At 45.1% G+C, this 24,173-nt stretch overlaps 1 protein-coding gene and 1 long non-coding RNA gene across 2 annotated transcripts in view; both read right to left on the reverse strand.

Moving 5' to 3' along the window:
• proza (protein Z, vitamin K-dependent plasma glycoprotein a) overlaps positions 1–3,792 on the reverse strand; it is a 17,797-nt gene extending 14,005 nt beyond the window's left edge. Inside the window, exons 1-3 of the mRNA XM_062525922.1 lie at positions 3,598–3,792; positions 2,637–2,778; positions 149–333 (exon numbers count right to left, since the gene is read on the reverse strand). Coding sequence (XP_062381906.1) covers positions 149–333; positions 2,637–2,715 — 264 coding nt within the window. The 5' untranslated portion in view covers positions 2,716–2,778; positions 3,598–3,792. The remainder of the gene's footprint in view (positions 1–148; positions 334–2,636; positions 2,779–3,597) is intronic.
• An 11,982-nt stretch (positions 3,793–15,774) lies between these two features.
• On the reverse strand, positions 15,775–16,504 carry LOC134070665 (uncharacterized). The gene is made up of 2 exons (XR_009936947.1): positions 16,178–16,504; positions 15,775–16,009 (listed from the first exon to the last, which is right to left on the reverse strand). It is a non-coding gene; the product is annotated as an uncharacterized LOC134070665 (long non-coding RNA).
• Between the last annotated feature and the right edge of the window lie 7,669 nt (positions 16,505–24,173).

Consider the following 24,173-nt stretch of genomic DNA (forward strand, 5'->3'; position numbering starts at 1 on the left):
TGTGTGTGTGTGTGTCCTCACCGTGCGGTACGCGTCCTGGAACACCTCCCTGGTGTGTGTATGTGTGTGTGTGTGTGTGTGTGTGTGTGTGTGTGTGTGTGTGTGTGTGTGTGTGTGTGTGTGTGTGTGTGTGTGTGTGTGTCCTCACGGTGCGGTACGCGTCCTGGAACACCTCCCTGGCCTCCTCGTAGTTGCAGATCTCCTCCAGGCACTCCCGCTCCAGGTTGGGGGGCATCGCCTGCTCGTTCTCCCCCGTGTTGGACCTCTTCTGCCGCGACGCCGCCTGGCTGGACATCACCTGGCTGGCCGCCTCCCGGCCCAGGAACACCGGCGCTGCCGACCACACACACACACACACACACACACACACCGGGTCAGCATCACCGGATCTGCATCACTGTAACCTGGGTGACCTGTGTCACCGGATCAGCATCACTGTAACCTGGGTGACCTGTGTCACCGCCACCGGATCAGCATCACTGTAACCTGGGAGACCTGTGTCACCGGATCAGCATCACTGTAACCTGGGTGACCTGTGTCACCGGATCAGTATCTCTGTAACCTGGGAGACCTGTGTCACCGGATCAGCATCACTGTAACCTGGGTGACCTGTGTCACCGCCACCGGATCAGCATCACTGTAACCTGGGTGACCTGTGTTGTAGTGACCAAACGCCAGGCCTGCGGACCACACACACTGGAGCATGGTTCCAGAGCTTTGCTGACCGAACTGCATGGTTCAGCCCTGCACCCAAAGGTGCTAGCATTGCTAACTAGCTTAAGGAGCTAAAACCCAATGGTGCTAGCATCTCTAACTAGCTTAAGGAGCTAAAACCCAATGGTGCTAGCATCTTTCACTAGCTATAACACAATGGTGCTAGTATCTCTAACTAGCTAGAGTTAAACCCCAATAGTGCTAGCATCGCTAACTAGCTTAAGAAGCTAAAACCCCAATAGTGCTTAATTCTCTCATTAAAACTCAATGATGCTAGCATCTCTAACTAGCACATCTCTTAACACGCTAAAACCAAATGGTGCTAGCATCTCTAGCTAGCACATCTCTTAAGGTATTAAGACCCAATGATGCTAGCATCTCTAACTAGCATGTGCCTCAGGGAGCTAAAACCCAATGGTGCTAGCATCTCTTACTAGCATAAGGATTTACAACCCACTGGTGCTAGCATCTCTCACTAGCATAAGGAGTTACAACGCACTAGTGCTAGCATCCCTCTAGCTTAAGGATCTAAAACCCACTGGTTCTAGCATCGCTAACTAGCCAGCTAGCACGCACACATTGTATCAGCCTCCTACGGCCTAACGGGGCGGCAGCTCTCTGACCATAACCACACTGTGTTTACAGCTGACTTTTCATGGGCTTACTGTCAACAACCAAATCATTACATGTTGTTGTTGTGATGCCTTCCTTTTTCATTGGGAGAAAAGCAGAAGTGACTTGGGCCTAATGGAACACTGCACCGGAACATTCTAATGGAACACTGCACTGGAACATTCTAATGGAGCACTCTAATGGGAGGCTGGGGCTTGTAGGACTTGTAGTTCTGTGTAGTCTGATCGAAGAGAGGCTTTAGGTCAGTTTGGGTGAAGAATCATTAACTCACTCCTGCAGCTTTAAAAGCAGAGGGGTCAGCTGTCACACACACACACACACAGTGAAGTCTGGATAAGGGCAGGAGACACAGAAGACTAATCATAGTGCTAATGTGCCAGTGTCCCTGAGCCCAATCACTCACTCTCCCCTCCTCACTCATTCTCTCTCTCTCTCTCTCTCTCTCTCACACACACCCACACCCACACACACACACACACCCACACCCACACAGACACAGACACACACACACACACACACACATATGCACATGTAGCCTAGACACACACACACACACACACACACACACACACATAGCCTAGACACACACTTTGAGCTGATGTTCTCATGTCTTGTGTGTGTTTGGATCCATTAGAAGCCAGTAAAATGCAGCCACTCCCTCTCCCTCTCTCTCCATCCCTCTCTATCTTTCTCTCTATCACATACCCCCTCTCTCTCCCTCCTCTCTCTCTGTTTCTCTCTTCCTTCCTCTCTAGCTCTCCCTCTTTCTCTCTCTCTCTCTGTATCTCTCTCTCTCTCTCTATCCCTCTCTCTCTCTCCCTCTCTCTCTCTCTCTCTCTCTCTCTCTCTCTCTCTCTCTCTCTCTCTCTCTCTCTCTCTGTATTATTGATCATCGCTCCACTCTGGTTACCCAAAGCTGTGAGTGTGTGTGTGTGTGTGTGTGTGTGTGTGTGTGTGTGTGTGTGTGTGTGAGTGTGTGTGTGTGTGTGTGTGTGAGTGTTTGTGTGTGTGTGTGTGTGTGTGTGTGCGTGTGTGTGTGTATGTGTGTGTGTGTGTGTGTATGTGTGTGTGTGTGTTTGTGTGTGTGTGTGCGTGTGTGTGCAGGCTGTGTGTGTGTGTGTGTGTGTGTGTGTGTGTGTGTGTGTGTGTGTGTGTGTGTGTGTATGTGTGTGTGTGTGTGTGTGTGTGTGTGTGTGTATGTGTGTGTGTGTGTTTGTGTGTGTGTGTGCGTGTGTGTGCAGGCTGTGTGTGTGTGTGTGTGTGTGTGTGTGTGTGTGCAGCAGTCCTACCTCGTGGTGCGTTGGGTCCGGCATTCGTGTACCCCAGCAGCAGGAGTCCGAGCAGGAGAGTTGCACTCCACACACCCATGACTACAGATCACACACACACACACACACACACACACTGTCCTGCTGGGTCCAACGTCCACGCCTGCAAATACAAACATACACAAACACACACACACACACACACACACACACACACACACACACACACACACACACACACGTACACAGAGAAAGAGGCTGATGACGAAATAGGCTTTACAGCGAGTTCAACATGTATGTAGGCTATGTTGCATACACATACACTGTCCCTGACTGTATTCCAATTAAGAACTGTACTTTACATAATGCATTCAAGACATTTATAGGCATATGTAATTATGTTGTAATATGAATATATCCGTTTATTGTGTGAGGAAAGTTTTTATAATCTGACCAATTTAGTAGGAATACTCTTGTCCTACGGAAAGCTCTTGCGTTGAGTTGTGATCTATTCACTAAAACACAATGACGGTGCACTTGCTACAGAGACAACGGTTCCGTCGCGCCCTATCAGATATCACAACAGGCTGTTCATTTCCATACGTAAACAACTTAAACAACAGTTGTGTGCGACTGTTCGACACCCTCTTGTGCTTGTATACCAAGCGGAGTAGCATAATTTAGCGGACTGGACCGCTTTCTCCTGGTCTATCGTATCCAGGCTACACCACGGGGGACAGCGCCTGTGGATTGCCCTACACCGACCAACGACGCAGATGGACATGTTCACCAAGCACGATTTTCCGGAACATCTCTACTGGAGACCTGTCTAGTAGTGCTTGTAAGGCTACTGAACCAACAGTGTTACATAACACGCATTACCAAGCCCTAGCTGGATCTCGCCCGGTACACACAATAAGCTCGGTTATACTCACGGCCTGTGATCTCGCCCGGTAAACACAATAAGCTCGGTTATACTCACGGCCTGTTATCTGAGGCTGAGCGCACCGTTAAGTCGCAAGCGGTCCTGGATGCTGCTCGCGAGTGTCTATTCGGTGACTGGGCGGAGGCAGGTCCTTGTTTTGATTCTCGGATGGGGAGGCTTTCCTTCTAGAAGTAGCACCGCTCTCTGGTCGAGCGCAGCCACATCCTACATCTGACTTCTTTGGAATCACAACACTGCCGCTCACGGCCACTAGAGGAGCTACTGAGCCACATGTTCGACGCAAAGCTTATCTGTTTTCCTGCCTTGCACTTTGCCTGGGGAGGTCCATGTGACAGTTTTTGCCGATTGCTTATAGGGAGGGAAAGTAATCTCATCGCCATCTGGTGGTTGCGTTCCTAGAGGCTAGCAGGAGTGGATGGGATTTTCTTCTAGAAAAAATATATCTCGGCCCATGATGGGAAGTTAGTTAAATGCCTTCAATATGCTATGCATGTAGGTCAGCTCTATTGCTTCGAGTGGTCATACTTTATTTTTTAGGATCAGTTTAATTGTTTTGAGTTTGTTTGTAACATGGTGATAACGAACTACAGTAGCTAGCTACAGTAGCATTTGACGTCACCAGTTTGGGCGCTTCATCTCCAACTGATCAAAACGGCAATTTGCTTAACTGGCAATCATATTTTTGTAATAACAGAGAGCGATGTAAACCGCGTGGTAATTACCTTTATGTTGGGATAACTTGTGTTGTGCTCCTACTCACACAAGAGCTGGCAGTAAGTGTGATTGTCTACTAACTAACCAACTAGCTAACAGGCTAATAAACAAACCATGCTAGGTGAGTAACGTCGTGGAAGGGTGTCACGTCACTTGAAGTTGTAGTCCATTTATGAAATGAAACGAGCAATTACGTTTTTTTTAAAATAAGGCGAAATAGGGTCTGATATTTTCACAGTTAGTAGATTATTACAGTATGCAGACTGAAAAATATTTTTGGTGGATAAGATCGCTGGTATAGCTGCGTAGTATTTTTTTGAAAAGTCGGTCTATGGGACTTAACATTGGAGCTGTTCTTCGATAGGAACGCAACCACTTGGGGCGCTGGTTTTCACTTTCCCTCCCTATAGTTTTTGTTCAGCGTGAAGTGTCTTGCGGGCGCAAATGAAAGGTATTGAACCTGGATTGAACTTTTCAGACCACTGCAGCTCCTTATCCTCTATGCTACCACCACAGCAAATTAAATAGGCTACAATACTTCAATCTCTGTTTATGGCACAACAAATAATACCAAAATTAGGCTATAGTAGCAGGCTAGTGGCCTGTGGTCTTAGCCAGGACACACTTGCAACACTTTCATACCGACGGGCACTAACTTTGAAATCACTGGCCCAGCCGGCCTTACCAATCACAGTGACTGTAGTTATTCCACACAAATTCAACACACCTGAAGAGAAGGCGTTTGTCTCAACGGTGAACACTTTTGTCATATTCATTAAGTGTAGTCCACATTTTCAGTGAAGTCGAGATTACAATGAAATAATAGCTTAGTGCATGTGGTAAAAAGTATAGGTCTTGGCATAAATGAAATAGGGCCTACGATAACCTACATAACATTATAGAAGAGGATGGGACAAAATACAATGCATAACATATTAATAATAATATAATAACAAGTATCAAATAACATTTACTTAAAACAGGTACAGTTTGACATAGGAAGGTTTGTAATTACAGATCTGAATTGATTATAGGAAAGTAGAGAGTTAATCATTTCTATATTAATCTATTAATTTCTGGGGGGATGGTAGTGTAGTGGTTAATAATGGAAATGAGTCTATAAAAGTATCATTGAAATGCTGTTACTTAATAATGGAAATTTATAACAGCATTAGCAGCATATAAACACATCCCAGATAGCAAAATTTAGTTGAATCAACGTTTAAATAAGTTTTGGCAGAAATATTGAAAATACGTTGAAGCCTGATGTTGAAATGATACTGAAAGTGCCCCCTCTGTTTTGTATTGAATCAACATTGGATTAACCATTTCTGTTGATTTTATGATGAAATAACGGAATCAATGTTACTGAATCAATATGGTTCAACCATTACCTAAAAGCTATACTAGATCAAATGTTAATATATGAATTACTGAACAAAATAACAGAAGAGGGTTTGTTTTTTACATTCAGGTTTATTTACTTAATATCTACACAAAACAAAAGGCTGCAACCAGGATGTGGGAGAGAAGCAGAGACAACACTCATCACGATGGAACTATTCAACAGAGCAACTTTTCTAGCCTGACTCTCGCCAGACCCTCGTAGTTCCGCCATGCTCCACCAAGGATCTGACGAAAGTCAGGTTACAACTTTTCATGCAAACAGCAATTTAGAAATGTCAAATTCACCTACATCTGTTTTTTCTCTAATCCTCCTGCACACCAAAGAGCATAAAATAACCTTTTTTTTATGGTGTCATTGAAGTAAGTTTTCTGTCATACTGCTTAGCAGCAACTGAAAGACATGAATAATACAAAAGTTGTGTGACACACATATCACACAGATAGGTCTGCCATTTTACAGCTACCGTTTAGCACTGGAAGTGCACAATCAACTTCAGGTAGAATTTTTTAACCATAATTCAGTTCAAACTTACCACAAGCGAAGAGGAAAGCTGAGCAGGTTGGAAGTGAAGCAGTCAATATTGGCATGCTGGCTAATATGACTGAAAGTTCTTTAACGTAGAGGGCTATTCGGACCGTTCCAAATAAGTGATAACTGAGCATTTTGACAATTTTGTAAAAAAAAAGAAAAACATACCTCTTTATTTACTAAAGCTATTACAGTAAGTAAACATCAGTAAGTGTTATTGCAACATGCATTTCTACTCATGGGCACTAGAGGGCACAATTTGCACTGAAATATCCACCCTTACAGTATAAGAGAGAGAGAGAGTTAAGGGAGAGAGAGAGAGAGAGAGAGAGAGAGAGAGAGAGAGAGAGAGAGAGAGAGAGAGAGAGAGAGAGAGAGAGAGAGAGAGAGAGAGAGAGAGAGAGAGGGAGGGAGGGAGGGGAGAAGAGAGGGAGAGAGTTAAGGGAGAGAGAGAGAGGGAGAGAGTTAAGGGAGAGAGAGGGAGGGAGGGGAGGAGAGAGTGGGAGAGTTAAGTAACAACAAGTAAACACATCAAGAAACCCAACAATGTCTAAACAATTAACACCACAAACCCCCAATTCCTCCTCCCCTTCTGATTGGCCAAGGCATGAATTAACATTCACATTCATAAAGACACAGGCCTGAGAAAGCACTGGAGTTCTGTGGAGGGAGAGAGAGAGAGAGGCAGAGAGAGTGAAAAAGAAAGAGAGGGAAAGATAGAAGAAGGGAGAGGAAAAGAGAGAGGGACAGTGAGAGATAGAAAAGGGGAGAGAAAGAGAGAGAGAGGGAGGGAGAAAAAGAGACAGAAGAATGGAGAGAAATACTGTAGAATGAGAGAGAGTGTGAGTGATAGAAGAAGGGAGAGTATAAGAGAGGGGGAGAGTTAAGGGAGAGAGAGAGAAGGAGGGAGGGGAGAAGAGAGGGAGAGAGTTAAGGGAGAGAGAGAGAGAGGGAGGGAGGGGAGGAGAGAGGGAGAGAGTTAAGGGAGAGAGAGAGAGGGAGGGAGGGGAGAAGAGAGGGAGAGAGTTAAGGGAGAGAGAGAGGGAGGGAGAGTATAAAAGAGGGAGAGTGTTAAGGGAGAGAGAGAGAGGGAGGGAGGGGAGGAGAGGAGAGAGGGGGAGAGTTAAGGGAGAGAGAGAGAGAGAGGGTGGGGAGGAGAGAGGGGGAGAGTTAAGGGAGAGAGAGAGGGTGGGGAGGAGAGAGGGGGAGAGTTAAGGGAGAGAGAGAGAGGGGGAGAGACTGAGAGATCTCTCCGTGTCACTGGGTCCATTATGGTCAACTGGGGAGTGTGGACTGGGTCCACTGGTGGCTCCACTGTGTATTGTGTGGGGGCACCTGAGGGGCCTACCTGCACTCCTCTCACCTGATGCACGTTGTGTGGGGGCATATCTACCTGCACTCCTCTCACCTGATGCACGTTATGTGGGGGCATATCTACCTGCACTCCTCTCACCTGATGCACGTTATGTGGGGGCATATCTACCTGCACTCCTCTCACCTGCTCCACTGTGTGTTGTGTGGGGGCATATCTACCTGCACTGCTCTCACCTGTGTGTTGTGTGGGGGCATATCTACCTGCACTCCTCTCACCTGTGTGTTGTGTGGGGGCATATCTACCTGCACTCCTCTCACCTGATGCACGTTATGTGGGGGCATATCTACCTGCACTCCTCTCACCTGTGTGTTGTGTGGGGGCATATCTACCTGGACTCCTCTCACCTGATGCACGTTATGTGGGGGCATATCTACCTGCACTCCTCTCACCTGATGCACGTTATGTGGGGTCATATCTACCTGCACTCCTCTCACCTGATGCACGTTATGTGGGGGCATATCTACCTGCACTCCTCTCACCTGATGCACGTTATGTGGGGGCATATCTACCTGCACTCCTCTCACCTGATGCACGTTATGTGGGGGCATATCTACTGTACCTGCACTCCTCTCACCTGATGCACGTTATGTGGGGTCATATCTACCTGCACTCCTCTCACCTGATGCACGTTATGTGGGGTCATATCTACCTGCACTCCTCTCACCTGATGCACGTTATGTGGGGGCATATCTACTGTACCTGCACTCCTCTCACCTGATGCACGTTATGTGGGGTCATATCTACCTGCACTCCTCTCACCTGATGCACGTTATGTGGGGGCATATCTACTGTACCTGCACTCCTCTCACCTGATGCACGTTATGTGGGGTCATATCTACCTGCACTCCTCTCACCTGATGCACGTTATGTGGGGGCATATCTACCTGCACTCCTCTCACCTGATGCACGTTATGTGGGGGCATATCTACCTGCACTCCTCTCACCTGATGCACGTTATGTGGGGGCATATCTACCTGCACTCCTCTCACCTGATGCACGTTATGTGGGGGCATATCTACTGTACCTGCACTCCTCTCACCTGATGCACGTTATGTGGGGGCATATCTACCTGCACTCCTCTCACCTGATGCACGTTATGTGGGGTCATATCTACCTGCACTCCTCTCACCTGATGCACGTTATGTGGGGGCATATCTACTGTACCTGCACTCCTCTCACCTGATGCACGTTATGTGGGGGCATATCTACCTGCACTCCTCTCACCTGATGCACGTTATGTGGGGGCATATCTACCTGCACTCCTCTCACCTGATGCACGTTATGTGGGGGCATATCTACCTGCACTGCTCTCACCTGCTCCACTGTGTGTTGTGTGGGGTCATATCTACCTGCACTCCTCTCACCTGCTCCACTGTGTGTTGTGTGGGGGCATATCTACCTGCACTCCTCTCACCTGATGCACGTTATGTGGGGGCATATCTACCTGCACTCCTCTCACCTGTGTGTTATGTGGGGGCATATCTACCTGCACTCCTCTCACCTGATGCACGTTATGTGGGGTCATATCTACCTGCACTCCTCTCACCTGATGCACGTTATGTGGGGGCATATCTACCTGCACTCCTCTCACCTGTGTGTTATGTGGGGGCATATCTACCTGCACTCCTCTCACCTGTGTGTTGTGTGGGGGCATATCTACCTGCACTGCTCTCACCTGTGTGTTGTGTGGGGGCATATCTACCTGCACTGCTCTCACCTGATGCACGTTATGTGGGGGCATATCTACCTGCACTCCTCTCACCTGATGCACGTTATGTGGGGGCATATCTACCTGCACTCCTCTCACCTGATGCACGTTATGTGGGGGCATATCTACCTGCACTCCTCTCACCTGTGTGTTATGTGGGGTCATATCTACCTGCACTCCTCTCACCTGATGCACGTTATGTGGGGGCATATCTACCTGCACTCCTCTCACCTGATGCACATTATGTGGGGTCATATCTACCTGCACTCCTCTCACCTGATGCACGTTGTGTGGGGTCATATCTACCTGCACTCCTCTCACCTGATGCACGTTATGTGGGGTCATATCTACCTGCACTCCTCTCACCTGATGCACGTTATGTGGGGGCATATCTACCTGCACTCCTCTCACCTGATGCACGTTATGTGGGGTCATATCTACCTGCACTCCTCTCACCTGATGCACGTTATGTGGGGTCATATCTACCTGCACTCCTCTCACCTGATGCACGTTATGTGGGGGCATATCTACTGTACCTGCACTCCTCTCACCTGATGCACGTTATGTGGGGGCATATCTACCTGCACTCCTCTCACCTGTGTGTTGTGTGGGGGCATATCTACCTGCACTCCTCTCACCTGTGTGTTGTGTGGGGGCATATCTACCTGCACTCCTCTCACCTGATGCACGTTATGTGGGGGCATATCTACCTGCACTCCTCTCACCTGATGCACGTTATGTGGGGGCATATCTACTGTACCTGCACTCCTCTCACCTGATGCACGTTATGTGGGGGCATATCTACCTGCACTCCTCTCACCTGATGCACGTTATGTGGGGGCATATCTACCTGCACTCCTCTCACCTGATGCACGTTATGTGGGGTCATATCTACCTGCACTCCTCTCACCTGCTCCACTGTGTGTTGTGTGGGGGCATATCTACCTGCACTCCTCTCACCTGATGCACGTTATGTGGGGGCATATCTACCTGCACTCCTCTCACCTGCTCCACTGTGTGTTGTGTGGGGGCATATCTACCTGCACTGCTCTCACCTGTGTGTTGTGTGGGGGCATATCTACCTGCACTCCTCTCACCTGATGCACGTTATGTGGGGGCATATCTACCTGCACTCCTCTCACCTGATGCACGTTATGTGGGGGCATATCTACCTGCACTCCTCTCACCTGATGCACGTTATGTGGGGGCATATCTACCTGCACTCCTCTCACCTGATGCACGTTATGTGGGGGCATATCTACCTGCACTCCTCTCACCTGTGTGTTATGTGGGGGCATATCTACCTGCACTCCTCTCACCTGTGTGTTGTGTGGGGGCATATCTACCTGCACTCCTCTCACCTGTGTGTTATGTGGGGGCATATCTACCTGCACTCCTCTCACCTGATGCACGTTATGTGGGGTCATATCTACCTGCACTCCTCTCACCTGATGCACGTTGTGTGGGGGCATATCTACTGTACCTGCACTCCTCTCACCTGATGCACGTTATGTGGGGGCATATCTACCTGCACTTCTCTCACCTGTGTGTTATGTGGGGGCATATCTACCTGCACTCCTCTCACCTGATGCACGTTATGTGGGGGCATATCTACCTGCACTCCTCTCACCTGATGCACGTTATGTGGGGGCATATCTACCTGCACTCCTCTCACCTGTGTGTTGTGTGGGGGCATATCTACCTGCACTCCTCTCACCTGTGTGTTGTGTGGGGGCATATCTACCTGCACTCCTCTCACCTGATGCACGTTATGTGGGGGCATATCTACTGTACCTGCACTCCTCTCACCTGATGCACGTTATGTGGGGTCATATCTACTTGCACTCCTCTCACCTGATGCACGTTATGTGGGGGCATATCTACCTGCACTCCTCTCACCTGATGCACGTTATGTGGGGGCATATCTACCTGCACTCCTCTCACCTGATGCACGTTATGTGGGGTCATATCTACCTGCACTCCTCTCACCTGATGCACGTTATGTGGGGGCATATCTACCTGCACTCCTCTCACCTGATGCACGTTATGTGGGGGCATATCTCCCTGCACTCCTCTCACCTGTGTGTTGTGTGGGGGCATATCTACCTGCACTCCTCTCACCTGTGTGTTGTGTGGGGGCATATCTACCTGCACTCCTCTCACCTGATGCACGTTATGTGGGGGCATATCTACCTGCACTCCTCTCACCTGTGTGTTATGTGGGGTCATATCTACCTGCACTCCTCTCACCTGATGCACGTTATGTGGGGGCATATCTACCTGCACTCCTCTCACCTGATGCACTGTGTGTTATGTGGGGGCATATCTACCTGCACTCCTCTCACCTGATGCACTGTGTGTTATGTGGGGGCATATCTACCTGCACTCCTCTCACCTGTGTGTTGTGTGGGGGCATATCTACCTGCACTCCTCTCACCTGCTCCACTGTGTGTTGTGTGGGGGCATATCTACCTGCACTCCTCTCACCTGTGTGTTGTGTGGGGGCATATCTACCTGCACTCCTCTCACCTGCTCCACTGTGTGTTGTGTGGGGTCATATCTACCTGCACTCCTCTCACCTGTGTGTTGTGAGGGGGCATATCTACCTGCACTCCTCTCACCTGTGTGTTGTGAGGGGGCATATCTACCTGCACTCCTCTCACCTGCTCCACTGTGTGTTGTGTGGGGTCATATCTACCTGCACTGCTCTCACCTGTGTGTTATGTGGGGGCATATCTACCTGCACTCCTCTCACCTGATGCACGTTATGTGGGGGCATATCTACTGTACCTGCACTCCTCTCACCTGATGCACGTTATGTGGGGGCATATCTACCTGCACTCCTCTCACCTGATGCACGTTATGTGGGGGCATATCTACCTGCACTCCTCTCACCTGTGTGTTGTGTGGGGGCATATCTACCTGCACTCCTCTCACCTGATGCACGTTATGTGGGGGCATATCTACCTGCACTCCTCTCACCTGATGCACGTTATGTGGGGGCATATCTACCTGCACTCCTCTCACCTGATGCACGTTATGTGGGGGCATATCTACCTGCACTGCTCTCACCTGATGCACGTTATGTGGGGGCATATCTACCTGCACTCCTCTCACCTGATGCACGTTATGTGGGGGCATATCTACCTGCACTCCTCTCACCTGATGCACGTTATGTGGGGGCATATCTACCTGCACTCCTCTCACCTGATGCACTGTGTGTTATGTGGGGGCATATCTACCTGCACTCCTCTCACCTGATGCACGTTATGTGGGGGCATATCTACCTGCACTCCTCTCACCTGATGCACGTTATGTGGGGGCATATCTACCTGCACTCCTCTCACCTGATGCACTGTGTGTTATGTGGGGGCATATCTACCTGCACTCCTCTCACCTGATGCACGTTATGTGGGGGCATATCTACCTGCACTCCTCTCACCTGATGCACGTTATGTGGGGGCATATCTACCTGCACTCCTCTCACCTGATGCACTGTGTGTTATGTGGGGTCATATCTACCTGCACTGCTCTCACCTGCTCCACTGTGTGTTGTGTGGGGGCATATCTACCTGCACTCCTCTCACCTGCTCCACTGTAATAACTACAGTATGTGTTCTGTCACCTGGAAGAGAGAGCATATCATTATGAAAAAGAAAGAAAGAAAAACTCTGAATGTAATCAATGCACACCAGCCATCAGTGTTCAAGTCCACAACCTGGATACTGTAGATGCCATATAGATTTTAAGTGGTTAATTGCAGCTGCAGATTAAAATTGTATTCATGCTGCATATAAATGTTCAGGTAACGTTGTCATTGTCTTTGCGGTCATTTCTGTACAAAAGCCTATAAAGACAATGTTGTGTCTGGCGCTTGACCAAGATGGCTACTTTTGTACTACGTATGTAACTGTGTTGGACCATGCAGGAACACAGGGTACTGGCTTAGCACTAACTGGGTACCCAGAATGTTGAACACTGACAACAGGGCATAAATACCTGTTGACACAGAGCACTCAATCGCACATGCAATAAAATAAAATAAAGAAGCACTGCATGAGAATGACAACAAAGCCAATTCAATTCAAACTGTCACAATTGGTACAAACTGGTACACTTCTCAGATCAGAATTCAAATTACCAAAACTACCTGTTCAATCTTCAGATCATTGTGTCACTTGTGCACATCAAAGAAGCAGTTTCTTATTCCTTTGATCAAGTCGCAAATGTTTTGCCACATCCATGCAAATTATCATGTACAATTCTCAGCTAAATAGTCTCACCCCCCACAACATTTAGGCATGCAAAATGGTTGAACATGTTTTCATATGAGAATTTGTGACCCAAAAGACAGGAACATCAGGTGGTGTAGGAAGTCTGCACTGTAATTCCTACAACACTGTATAGTTTTCCCTAACGAGATTGTGCTATGGTCAAATTTCTACTTTATTTCATTTTTTCCCTTTATACTATGCAGTTCTGTGTTTTCTTTTCTGTAGCACAATGACAGGGTCTGACAACAAATTACAGTAAAAAACAGTAAAAGCGTAAATGTGAATATTGTCGATCAAACTCCCACATACACTACGGTGTAACCTACAATTTAGAAAAAATGTGATACAAATTTTAGCCATAGTTTACATCAGTACATCCCTCCAGAGTACACTGTTATACTGACAACATGACTACGCCATTTGACTGTCTTATCCGTATACGATGACACAAGGACTTGACATTCTGATGCACTGATATGTTCATTGACACAAATATTTAGTTTTGAGAGATGGACTAAGGATTTTGAGCAAGAAACTGGCTTTTGCAGGTAATCCATGGTGTTTTGCTATTTGTACAAATAGTCTCAGTAAGTGCATTTCTCAAAACTGAGAAAAACTGAGAGCGACTGAGAAAAACTGTAAACTGAAGGGGAAAAGTAATATATGATATTTGAATAATAATGCAGCATCAATTAAACACTAAAATACTTTATACCCACAATATCAAGGAAAATGCTGGAGGCACTACAGTATTGTTAAGAAAAGAAAACAAATCTTGAGTCCGAACACAGTCAATGGACAGTCAGTACTCAGTATAACGTGCGTCATGTAACCCGGATGGACCCGGAACCTTTTCAGAAAGTTACACACGGACATCCTTTCACTGCAGCACCGCAAGTGTAGTAGCGCTTTACTGGGCACCCGTACGTACCATACCCAGTACAGGTGAACGTTGCCGGCATAGACGCTACAGAAAGGTAAATCTAAAATCATCGCTCTCAACTCACATGCTTATCTATTTTTTAAGGAGTCAGTTGCAGCTCCAGATTGAAATTGATTACACTGTGTATAAATGTTTAGATAATGTTTTCATATAATCGTTTCTGACAAAAGAGAATGTCTCTCTCCAGGCCTCGCTCGCCCGTGGTATTGCATCAGGTAACCATGTACACACTTTGATCAGTTTTTGAACACACTGGATATAATGCTAGTGCGAAATAAGTACAGGATGTTGAACATGGAGAACAAGGGGCATAATTCCTATCCTTACACCGTGTTCTTTTAAAGATCGTGAGTTAGCAACATGCTAAATGCTTACACAGAACAGAGCTAGCGGTGGAGATCATTCAAACGCACTTGCAATAAATAGTCAGTTGTTTACTTCAAACAACATGGCACATCATGCCACATCATAAAACAATATACCAACTTGAGTGAAATACTAGTTGTGTCATTTTTATTATAAAGGCTTAAGGTGATGTAGAGGCTAGGCTATGCTAAGCCGCAAATCTATGGTTCAGTGCTACATGTGCTGTAGAGGCTAGGCTAAGCTAAGCCGGAGGTCTATGGTTCAGTGCCACGTGTGCTGTAGAGGCTAGTATGCTATGCTAAGCCGGAGGTCTATGGTTCAGTGCCACGTGTGATGTAGAGGCTAGGCTAAGCTAAGCCGGAGGTCTATGGTTCAGTGCCACGTGTGCTGTAGAGGCTAGTATGCTATGCTAAGCCGGAGGTCTATGGTTCAGTGCCACGTGTGATGTAGAGGCTAGGCTAAGCTAAGCCGGAGGTCTATGGTTCAGTGCCACGTGTGCTGTAGAGGCTAGTATGCTATGCTAAGCCAGAGGTGGCATCACACATGGATTACTAGCCTCTACATCAGTCCCATCTAGTGGTAGCCTATTACAAGTGGTAGCCTATTACAAGTGGCCTAGTTATATTATAGGCCAGACAAAGGATACATTTCCTTTAAAGATGTCCTTACTATTCAGGTTTTTTTTAAATTTGGCTATCTTCTTGGATTACAGCAAACTGGGCTAAACTTTGAAAACCTACAAGGCTGGTTTCCTAAGCACAGTAAACTTTTACTGAAGAAGTTTAAGACCTACCTACTCTCTAACCTGAATCCCCAGTATGCAAACACATGCTTACAGTACCCTGCAGCTGCTGATCTACCAATAATCACAATTCAGCCAGGAATACTCAGAGACACTGAAGTTAACAAAGATTTTAATCAGAATAGAAATTAGCAACAATGAGAGTCTTTGGCGTAGGCCCCGTCCTAGGTCCAGGTCACTGAGTGTGCGGACCCTGGCAAATCCTGCCGGAACGAGAAGCAGGGGCGAAGCCTACCCCCTGGACAACTGGACGAGGACCGACCTGGTGGTGATTAGGGAGGGAGGGTGGGAACATCGAAAATCGGCACCTGAAAGCAACAAGGCAGGTGCCTGGGCAGAGTCATTAATATTGGTCGAAGGTAATGAATGAATGACATATTAAGTATACCCGGCAGAACTACGCTGCAGCTACGCAAGCGCTACATTTCTCTTAAACTGAGATTGTTTCAATCAACTGCAAATGACAAACAATGACGTGTCTCATATGTGTTCTTTTACCTTCTTATAGATGCCATGGAGAAAGCTGATGCGATTCCTGTCCTATCTCGTGTCAGTTGACTTGACTCCTGAATTACCTCCTGATGACAATGAGCACCGTATAAGACGACTCCCGTTGGCCATCTGGTTTCCCAGTCAAGTAAGATATGACAGCACTTTGAGCATTTTGTTGAGTGAACTTCAGTGAAGTGAAATAGGGGAATATAAAGTCATAGGGCCGGCCCTCACAGAGTTGGTTCACATCAGTGGGCTGGCCCTCACAGGATTGGTTCACATCAGTGGGCTGGCCCTCACATGATTGGTCCCCATAACATCCTGTTCCATTCATATGACCTTGAGAGTTGTTGCTTACCTGTTATTGAATTTACAGTAAATACTAAATCCACTGAGTCATGAATAAAATACTGTTCTCCCCTAAAAACTGACACTTGAAGTAGTGCAGGTATTTATTTTGCAAGGGTGAGTTTTTTGTCCAAAATAATGTAATTTCACAAATAATTACAAATAAATGATTAAAAATAGGTACTGTAAACCATACCAATATCCTTACAGTATGTTGTATTTCAATTGTGTACAACCTTTGGTTCGCATTAAAACAGAAAACTGCATAGTAGTCTCTTTTGATGCGGCTGTTCAAAAAAGCAGTATGCAAAGGTCTTTTTTTTATTATTTTTAAGATTCACTTTTATTTTCTTCAAAAGATTCTGAATGTTTTACATTACATGAAATATAGGCCCTAAGTTCAGGCTGCTCAAAGCACTTTTTTTTCAGAAGAAATTCAGTGTCTATTGTCTGTAGTACTACAGACAACTACAGTATTGTTTTCCATTCAAATGCCATACAAGTTCAGACTTTTTGCATGTTAATGTACTTTGAAAACACTTCAAATTTAACACATTATACAGAATTATATAGAAATGCACGTCTGTTGATTTTATGAACATCAGGGTATACACTTCTATTTTAAGTGACAATATAAGATTCAGACCTTTGCTGGGAAGACATTTCTGGTAATGGGACCTCTTTGAATTTTAATTGAATACCCATAGACAATCATTCAAACCAGTAAAAAGCTGTAAAGACCTTGCTAATTCAACCTCCCATGCAGGTGCACTTGGAGGAGCCTATCCGCAGGGTAAGTATTACAAAAGCAGGATGTTTTACCGCTGAGAAGAGGCACAGAGATACAGCCACATCAGACCTGTTAGCCTTGTAGGCAGTTAGTTTGCATGAACTGTTCCATGGGCACAATATGCAAATAAACATGTGAATGGAACATGCAAATAGTGACGTGAACATTAAAAACCAATAGTGACCTCGCTTCAACACAAAACAGGAAGGGGCAAAATAGGCGACAGCTGTAGCTTATATGATTATTTGTTATTTAATTTCTTATAATGTATTAGTCGGCTATTCTACGTGACAGAACAATACTCTATATCTGTTAGTGATGTCACACATGAAAAATGCTGCAGAAACGTGAAAAAATGACTTTGATATGAGTAGGCTATCATGTGAGTTCCTGTTGATGATGACATGTAGCCTATTGCACGATGGAAATGATTTGAAGGAATCTAGCAGCAGTCTTATAAATAGTGACCCACAGTCTTTGCAAAATCCTAATCTGAGACTGGCCTGTGACTAAACTGTGACTAGAAACTGGATGAATTGTCTTCAGATGTGAGAGGGTCTGAGACTGTACAGTAGTCTTTCAAAAATCTTTTCCAAATCTTTGCATAGTCTGTCAATGTAAGGTAGGCTTAATTTGGTTTTAAGGACAAAATAGAGGTATACTGTATATAGCCATACTATTTCCATTATTGCATGCCGAGACAAGGAAACACATCGATGGATAGCTTATTTGCATTCAGTTCAGTTCAGTTCAGAGATAAAACAGAGTGGCAATCAAGATAATACAGCTTCCCAACCCAGCCTTACTGATGCAAATGACACAGCCACCACACACCTTGCCCGCACTAAGCAGCCCTGACCACCCCCTGAACCGGTTCTTCACCCTACTCCCATCTGGCCGCAGATACAGAGCTGGACTGGTAAAAAGCGCAAAAGTTTTGTACCCTCAGTCATCACTGCACTTACAGTTTTTTTTCAATTGCTTGCACACAATTTTTAAAACCGAGTTCTTTTTAACAAAATTTAAGCACAGCTATCCGGACACCACACTCAGTTTGCATAATTCCGAGATTATTTGCAAAATGAAACACTTCAGTCAAAACATACACACTTCAGTCAAAACATACACACATATTTGTAAAAATGCTATTAGTTGTCATTTAACAAACACAGTCCTCAATGATCAGACACTATTGCAGCCAGTTTCACACTGCAGTGATAAATGCAAAACACATTTGTAAAAAGAAAAATTAGGAGATAGCATGTGCTAGATTTTTGCCCAGACATTGTTATGTAAGGGATCATTTAGATGTCAAAAAAATAGTGACAAACCCACAACATTCTTCATGATTAGTTCGGAAAGTGTACATAAATAGGTCTATAAACTTGCACTTGCACTGTACAACACTGAAGACTGCTGTAGACAGAATATTTCAAGTAGGCTATTTCTTTCAATACTTAGCCTACAGTATTTCTAACCATAATCAGTTACAGTAATCAACCAACAATGAAATCAATTGAACAAATAAAATCTGTAGACAAACAAAAACTACTGCATAAAGTACATACACTTTGACTCTGAAGAGCAACTACTGCAAAAGCAACAAGACTGTATAGCACACCTGAGTGCTGCGTTTTCAATTTTGCACATGTGTGCTTACACACCTGGTGGATGTGATTATCCAATTTGTTCATTAGTGTAGTCATTGGCAATCCGGGGCTTTGTAATGACAAGGAAGTAACCTCACAATCCTTATCTGTGTCTAAGGTGTGGAAATGTGTGTAGAGTTTTACAAATCACTGTGTGTAATGTTTTGCAAAAAGGGTGAAGCAGACATTGTGTGTAATGTTGTGCAAATCTGTGGAGGTGTTTTGCTCCTTGGAGTAAAATTTTGCTAATTGTGTGAAAAAAAATATTTTAGTGTGTAAACAATCGTAAAAAACTGTAAATCACTGTATACGAAAGGTTTATTGTCTCTTAAACTCATTTGGGTTATGTAAGGTATGTGGTCTTTCTTTTGTAAATTTTGCCAAATCTGTGTGCTGTCAGCTATGGCAAAACTTAGTAAAAAAAAAAAGAAAGAAATCCAAACCAGTCCAGACTCTGACCAGATATCATTTCACATGATACCCCCCCCCCGGCTTACTCACCTCACAGGGAAGCCACTCCCGAGCCCCTATATCGTTCCAGGGCAGAGATATAGAGGATCCATTTATGTACATGCCCCAAATGGATGTACAGTAGTGGGTTGGGTGACTGGGGAAGAGGAGAGAGAGGAGAAGAGCAGGGAAAGAAAGGAGGGGGGGGGCTTATGAATACAAGACACATCTGGCTTTTGCTTTCTCTGTGCACAAGGTAGGCTACAGTATGTCAGTTTGAGGCCATACTTTTGTCATAGTTCTGTAAACATATAGGAATCCAAACTTCAAGTATTGGTGTTCACACTCATCAAAAGAAATACAAAGTCAAAACACAAAATAGTAATTTCACTGAGACAAAAAAAAAAAAAAAAATCTGTCTACATCATGACATCTCTCTGGGTACGGCCACAAAATTTCATCTACAGTACATTGCATGCAATGTCCTCCTGTCCAAGGCACCGGGCTCCTTGTCCTTGTCGTCCTCTCCCTATCGCTCCTTCACCTCCACGTCCTCTTCCTAGGCCTCCTCTAATTCTCACTCTTCCTGCTCCTTGTACTCCACACGGATATCTTACCTGTGCCTTATTTACACTGCTTAGGCTGATTGCAAAGTGAACTAATGATCTAAAACAGTTTTCACATGTGAAAATGTGCCAGACAGTTGGCAAAATAGTGTTAATGATAGCCATACATGTGTATGATTTTGCTAGGAGTGTGTTGGAAATTTGGAAATTGAGTGTAAGCAGTGAGTTGTGTTAAAGTTCAGCAAAGTGTGTTTTACAAAATTGCAAACTGAGTTCAAAGCAGTGTTTGTGCTTTTAGTTTTGCAAATTCAGTGAGTGGTTTTGCTATATGTGTTAATATTTGTAGAAATTGTGCTACAAGAATCACGATTAGTGCTTTAGCATTCAGAAAAAACTGTAAGAAATGTTGAGAGTGATGGCCAGATGGAGAGGGAGTCTTCTGAGTTATTGCCTGGTGGGCTATTTGATCTTTCTAGTGTGAAGTGATCCAATAATAGCTTTTTCCAGATATAGAAGTATGAATGTTGTTTTTTGTTTTCCAGTTCATGAGGATGGTTTTCTTGGCGACAGCTAGCGCGACCAGCAGAGTTTGAATGTTTGTAGTTCTGAGTGCAGTGGGGACAGATGTCTGAAATGAAGCCCATGTGAGATCTGTGGATAATCTTGTATTGTATCAACTGCAGGTTAGTGTTGTTGGTCATGAGAAAGGTATTTTTGCAGACTTGGGTCCAGAAACTTGCATCGTTGGAGAGAGACAGATCCAATTCCCATTGGGCAGAGGGTAGACCTGCCAAAAACTCCCGTTTCCCCCTTGTTTCTCTCCTATCTTAAGGTCATCTCCTGCCGCCCTCCTGTTTTGTTGTTTCTCCCGAAAAACTCTCGTAATTTGCATGGCCATCATACTTCATTCGAAAATCACTGATCCATTCATTTTCTGACAACAGGTTGCCATACACCCGACACATAGCCTACGCAATCACTAACTTTCAATTTATTTCAACCGTTCTGTCATAGGCTAACACCTGGCAACGTAAACTCAAATAAGGAAACCGGTGCAGTTCACAGCCGAGTCTCACAAGCAAGCGGGCTAGTTAGCCTATAGGCTACTCCAGAATTAGCTGTTGTGAAATGGTTCACAAAACTGTTCTTGAGTGTTGGTAGCCTAACTTGTGTCCTCGGAACAAAATCTGACAGCAACTTTGGAGTTTTGGAAGTAGGCTGCAGGCAAGAGTTGGATAGGCTGTTTAGGCTCTAGGTAAGGTAAAAACAACGACCAAAATGCAGTAACGTTATCCCGTTATTTTGAAGGCTAAACAGGTATGGGCTAGGGGTCGAGGAGTGTGGCGATGACATCATCGAAACGCAGGTATGCGTCTTCCCCCATCCAAACGAACGCTAGAGGGCTGCGTATTCAAACTTATGCACCCTGGGATCGATCGATTTCAGATCGATTCGTTTTAGGGCTATGCGTTTGCAGTATTCGTTTGGACGAACGGCCAAAACGAAGCAAAACAGCTGTGTTTAACCCAAAACTCGTCTCCGTGTGGACAAGCCCTAAGTGGCACAAAGTTAGTCTCGATACTGTAATACTGTCAGTGGGCTGACCCTCATAGGATTGGTCCCCATAACATCCTATTCTATTCATATGCCCTTAAGAGTAATTTGCTTACTTTTTACTGAATTTACAGTAAATACTAAATCAACTGAGTCATGAATAAAAACTTTATTGATAGAATAAACATCTATCCAGGAGCTATATGTCCTGCCCTCAACACTGATCTCCACTGATCTGGATATTCTGTCTGTCAGTTTTGAGTGTACCATTTCACAATACAATGCCTTAAAACACTGCTAAGGTTATATTGTGCTTAACCATCTTTCTCTCTCAGGTCTACAGGAGATGGAGGAGAGAACTCCGCTCTGGAGGAGATGGAGGAGATGGGGGAGAGGACCCAAGTCTCGAGAAGAGAACCCAGTTCTGGATGAGATGGAGAAGAGAGTTCAGGTCTGGAGGAGATGGTGGAGAGGAGAGAACCCAGTTCTGGATGAGATGGTGGAGAGAACACAACTCTGGAGGCGATGGGGGAGAAGACCCAGTTCTGGAGGAGACGGAGGAGAGGAGCCAGGTCTCGAGGAGAGAACCCAGGTATTTTATTTAAGAATTTTAAGACCCACCTAATTTCTTCTTACCAATACCCCAAGTACCCCTATTAGCCTATAAGGATACTGTACCATGCAGTTAGTGATCTTTACCATTCATCATCAGCTTGTCTTAAACTGGGATTGTCTCAATAACTTATAAAAGACAGACACATTTAAAACTACACAATTAAGGTGGGCATGTGCTCTTATGTGTTATTTTATTTAGATCCCCCTTGGCGGTGTCTTGGAGACGATCCATACTGCAATCTCTGGTGGTGTCTGCTGACTTGACACCAGAGCTGGATGATAACACACCTGGGGTCTACTACGCACTGGTCTTGGGACTTCTCCATTCAAGACCGAGGAGCCGTTTGAGCCTGACCCTACACTTGAACATCCTGCACAGTTGGAGACTCATCTATATCAGTGAAGTAAGTAAGCCATGAGTACGGTGACTGACAGGTGCAAACAACGTGCAACTTTTTTTTTTTTTTTTAAGATTTATTTTTGGGCTTTTTATGCCTTTATTTGGACAGGACAGTAGAGAGAATGACAGGAAGTGAGTGGGAGAGAGAGTCGGGGTGGGATCTGGAAAGGACCACGGGGCGGGAATCGAACCCGGGTCGCCAGCGTACGGTGCAGGTGCCCCAGCCAGTTGCGCCACTGCCGGGGCCAACAATGTGCAACTTATGACAACACATGCAACTCAACAAAACACGTGCAAATAGACAAAACACAAACGAGTTAGGAAAACATCTTCATCTTCATTTAAACATGTCTTAAGTTACTCAACAATCTTTGTTACTAAAAACGTTTTGAAGTCAAGTGTCAAATAAGCATAGTTGACAATTGAAGTGTGAGAGGGGTAATGATTAATTCAGTCTTAATTTGATAGATTTATGGTAAAATATGCGACTGTATTAGCTGCTGGTTTCTGTTTTCTATCCTTTTACACCTAATAAAATCAATATTTGTCGCCCCAGAGGCAAAATCTGAGGTGCCTCTAAATCTGATCAAAATCCTTTTTGTGGGTTTTTCTTCCAAATTTGTTTTCATAAAATGATCAGTTGTTATGAGAATTTGAGCTTAACCGCTCCACTACTCATCCTACACAATGCCCTAAAACAGTGCTAAAATGCAAATAGTGTTAAAATAAAATTGTGCTGAACTTCTATCTCAGGTCTCCATGAGCTGGAGAGGAAGTGACTGAGAACAACAGAATGTGCATCCCAAAGGACTCCAAGGCAGCCCACTACAAGACACAGCCATGCATCACCACCCTCCAAGACTGCTCAAGATGTGGACTGAATGAAGTAGCATAACATACTGTATGTAGCTGGACTGAATGAACTAGCATAACATACTGTATGTAGCTGGATTGAATGAAGTAGCATAACATACTGTATGTAGCTGGATTGAATGAAGTAGCATAACATACTGTACTGTATGTATGGCATGGTGGAGGGTAGTCAGCACCAGCACAGGTGTGGTCAGTAGCCACCATGGGAGGCATGACTGGAGCACCAGTCACATAAGCCCACAGCAGAGGTGGTCCGTTCCAATGAGACCCTGAAGTGGTTGCAGTTCCACACTGCACCATACCTAACTATAGGAAGCACCAAAGAGATATGTTTTAAGTCTAGACTTAAAAATAGGGAGGGTGTCTGCTAAACGAATTGAGGGAGGAAGATTATTCCAGAGGAGAGGTGCGCGGTAACAAAAAGCTCTGCCTCCTACTGTAGTTTTTGAAATTCTTGGAGTTACAAGAAGTCCAGTATTTTGTGATCGTAAGGGTCTAGGTAGATTATACGGGACTAGAAGATCTTTAATATATTCGGGTGCCCTGCCATTTATGGCTTTGTATGTTAGAAGTAGAATTTTGAAGTCAATGGGACTTTTAAAAGGTAGCCAATGTAGAGATGCTAGGATGGGGGAAATATGTTCATATTTTTTGGTCCTATTGAGTGTGCGAGCAGCTGTGTTTTGTATAAGCTGTAAGCTTTTTAGACAAGTATTATTGCAGTCGGCGTATAGTGCATTACAATAGTCTAGCCTAG

The sequence above is a fragment of the Sardina pilchardus genome, chromosome 22, assembly GCF_963854185.1.
Source record: "Sardina pilchardus chromosome 22, fSarPil1.1, whole genome shotgun sequence".
Lineage (NCBI taxonomy): Eukaryota > Metazoa > Chordata > Actinopteri > Clupeiformes > Clupeidae > Sardina > Sardina pilchardus.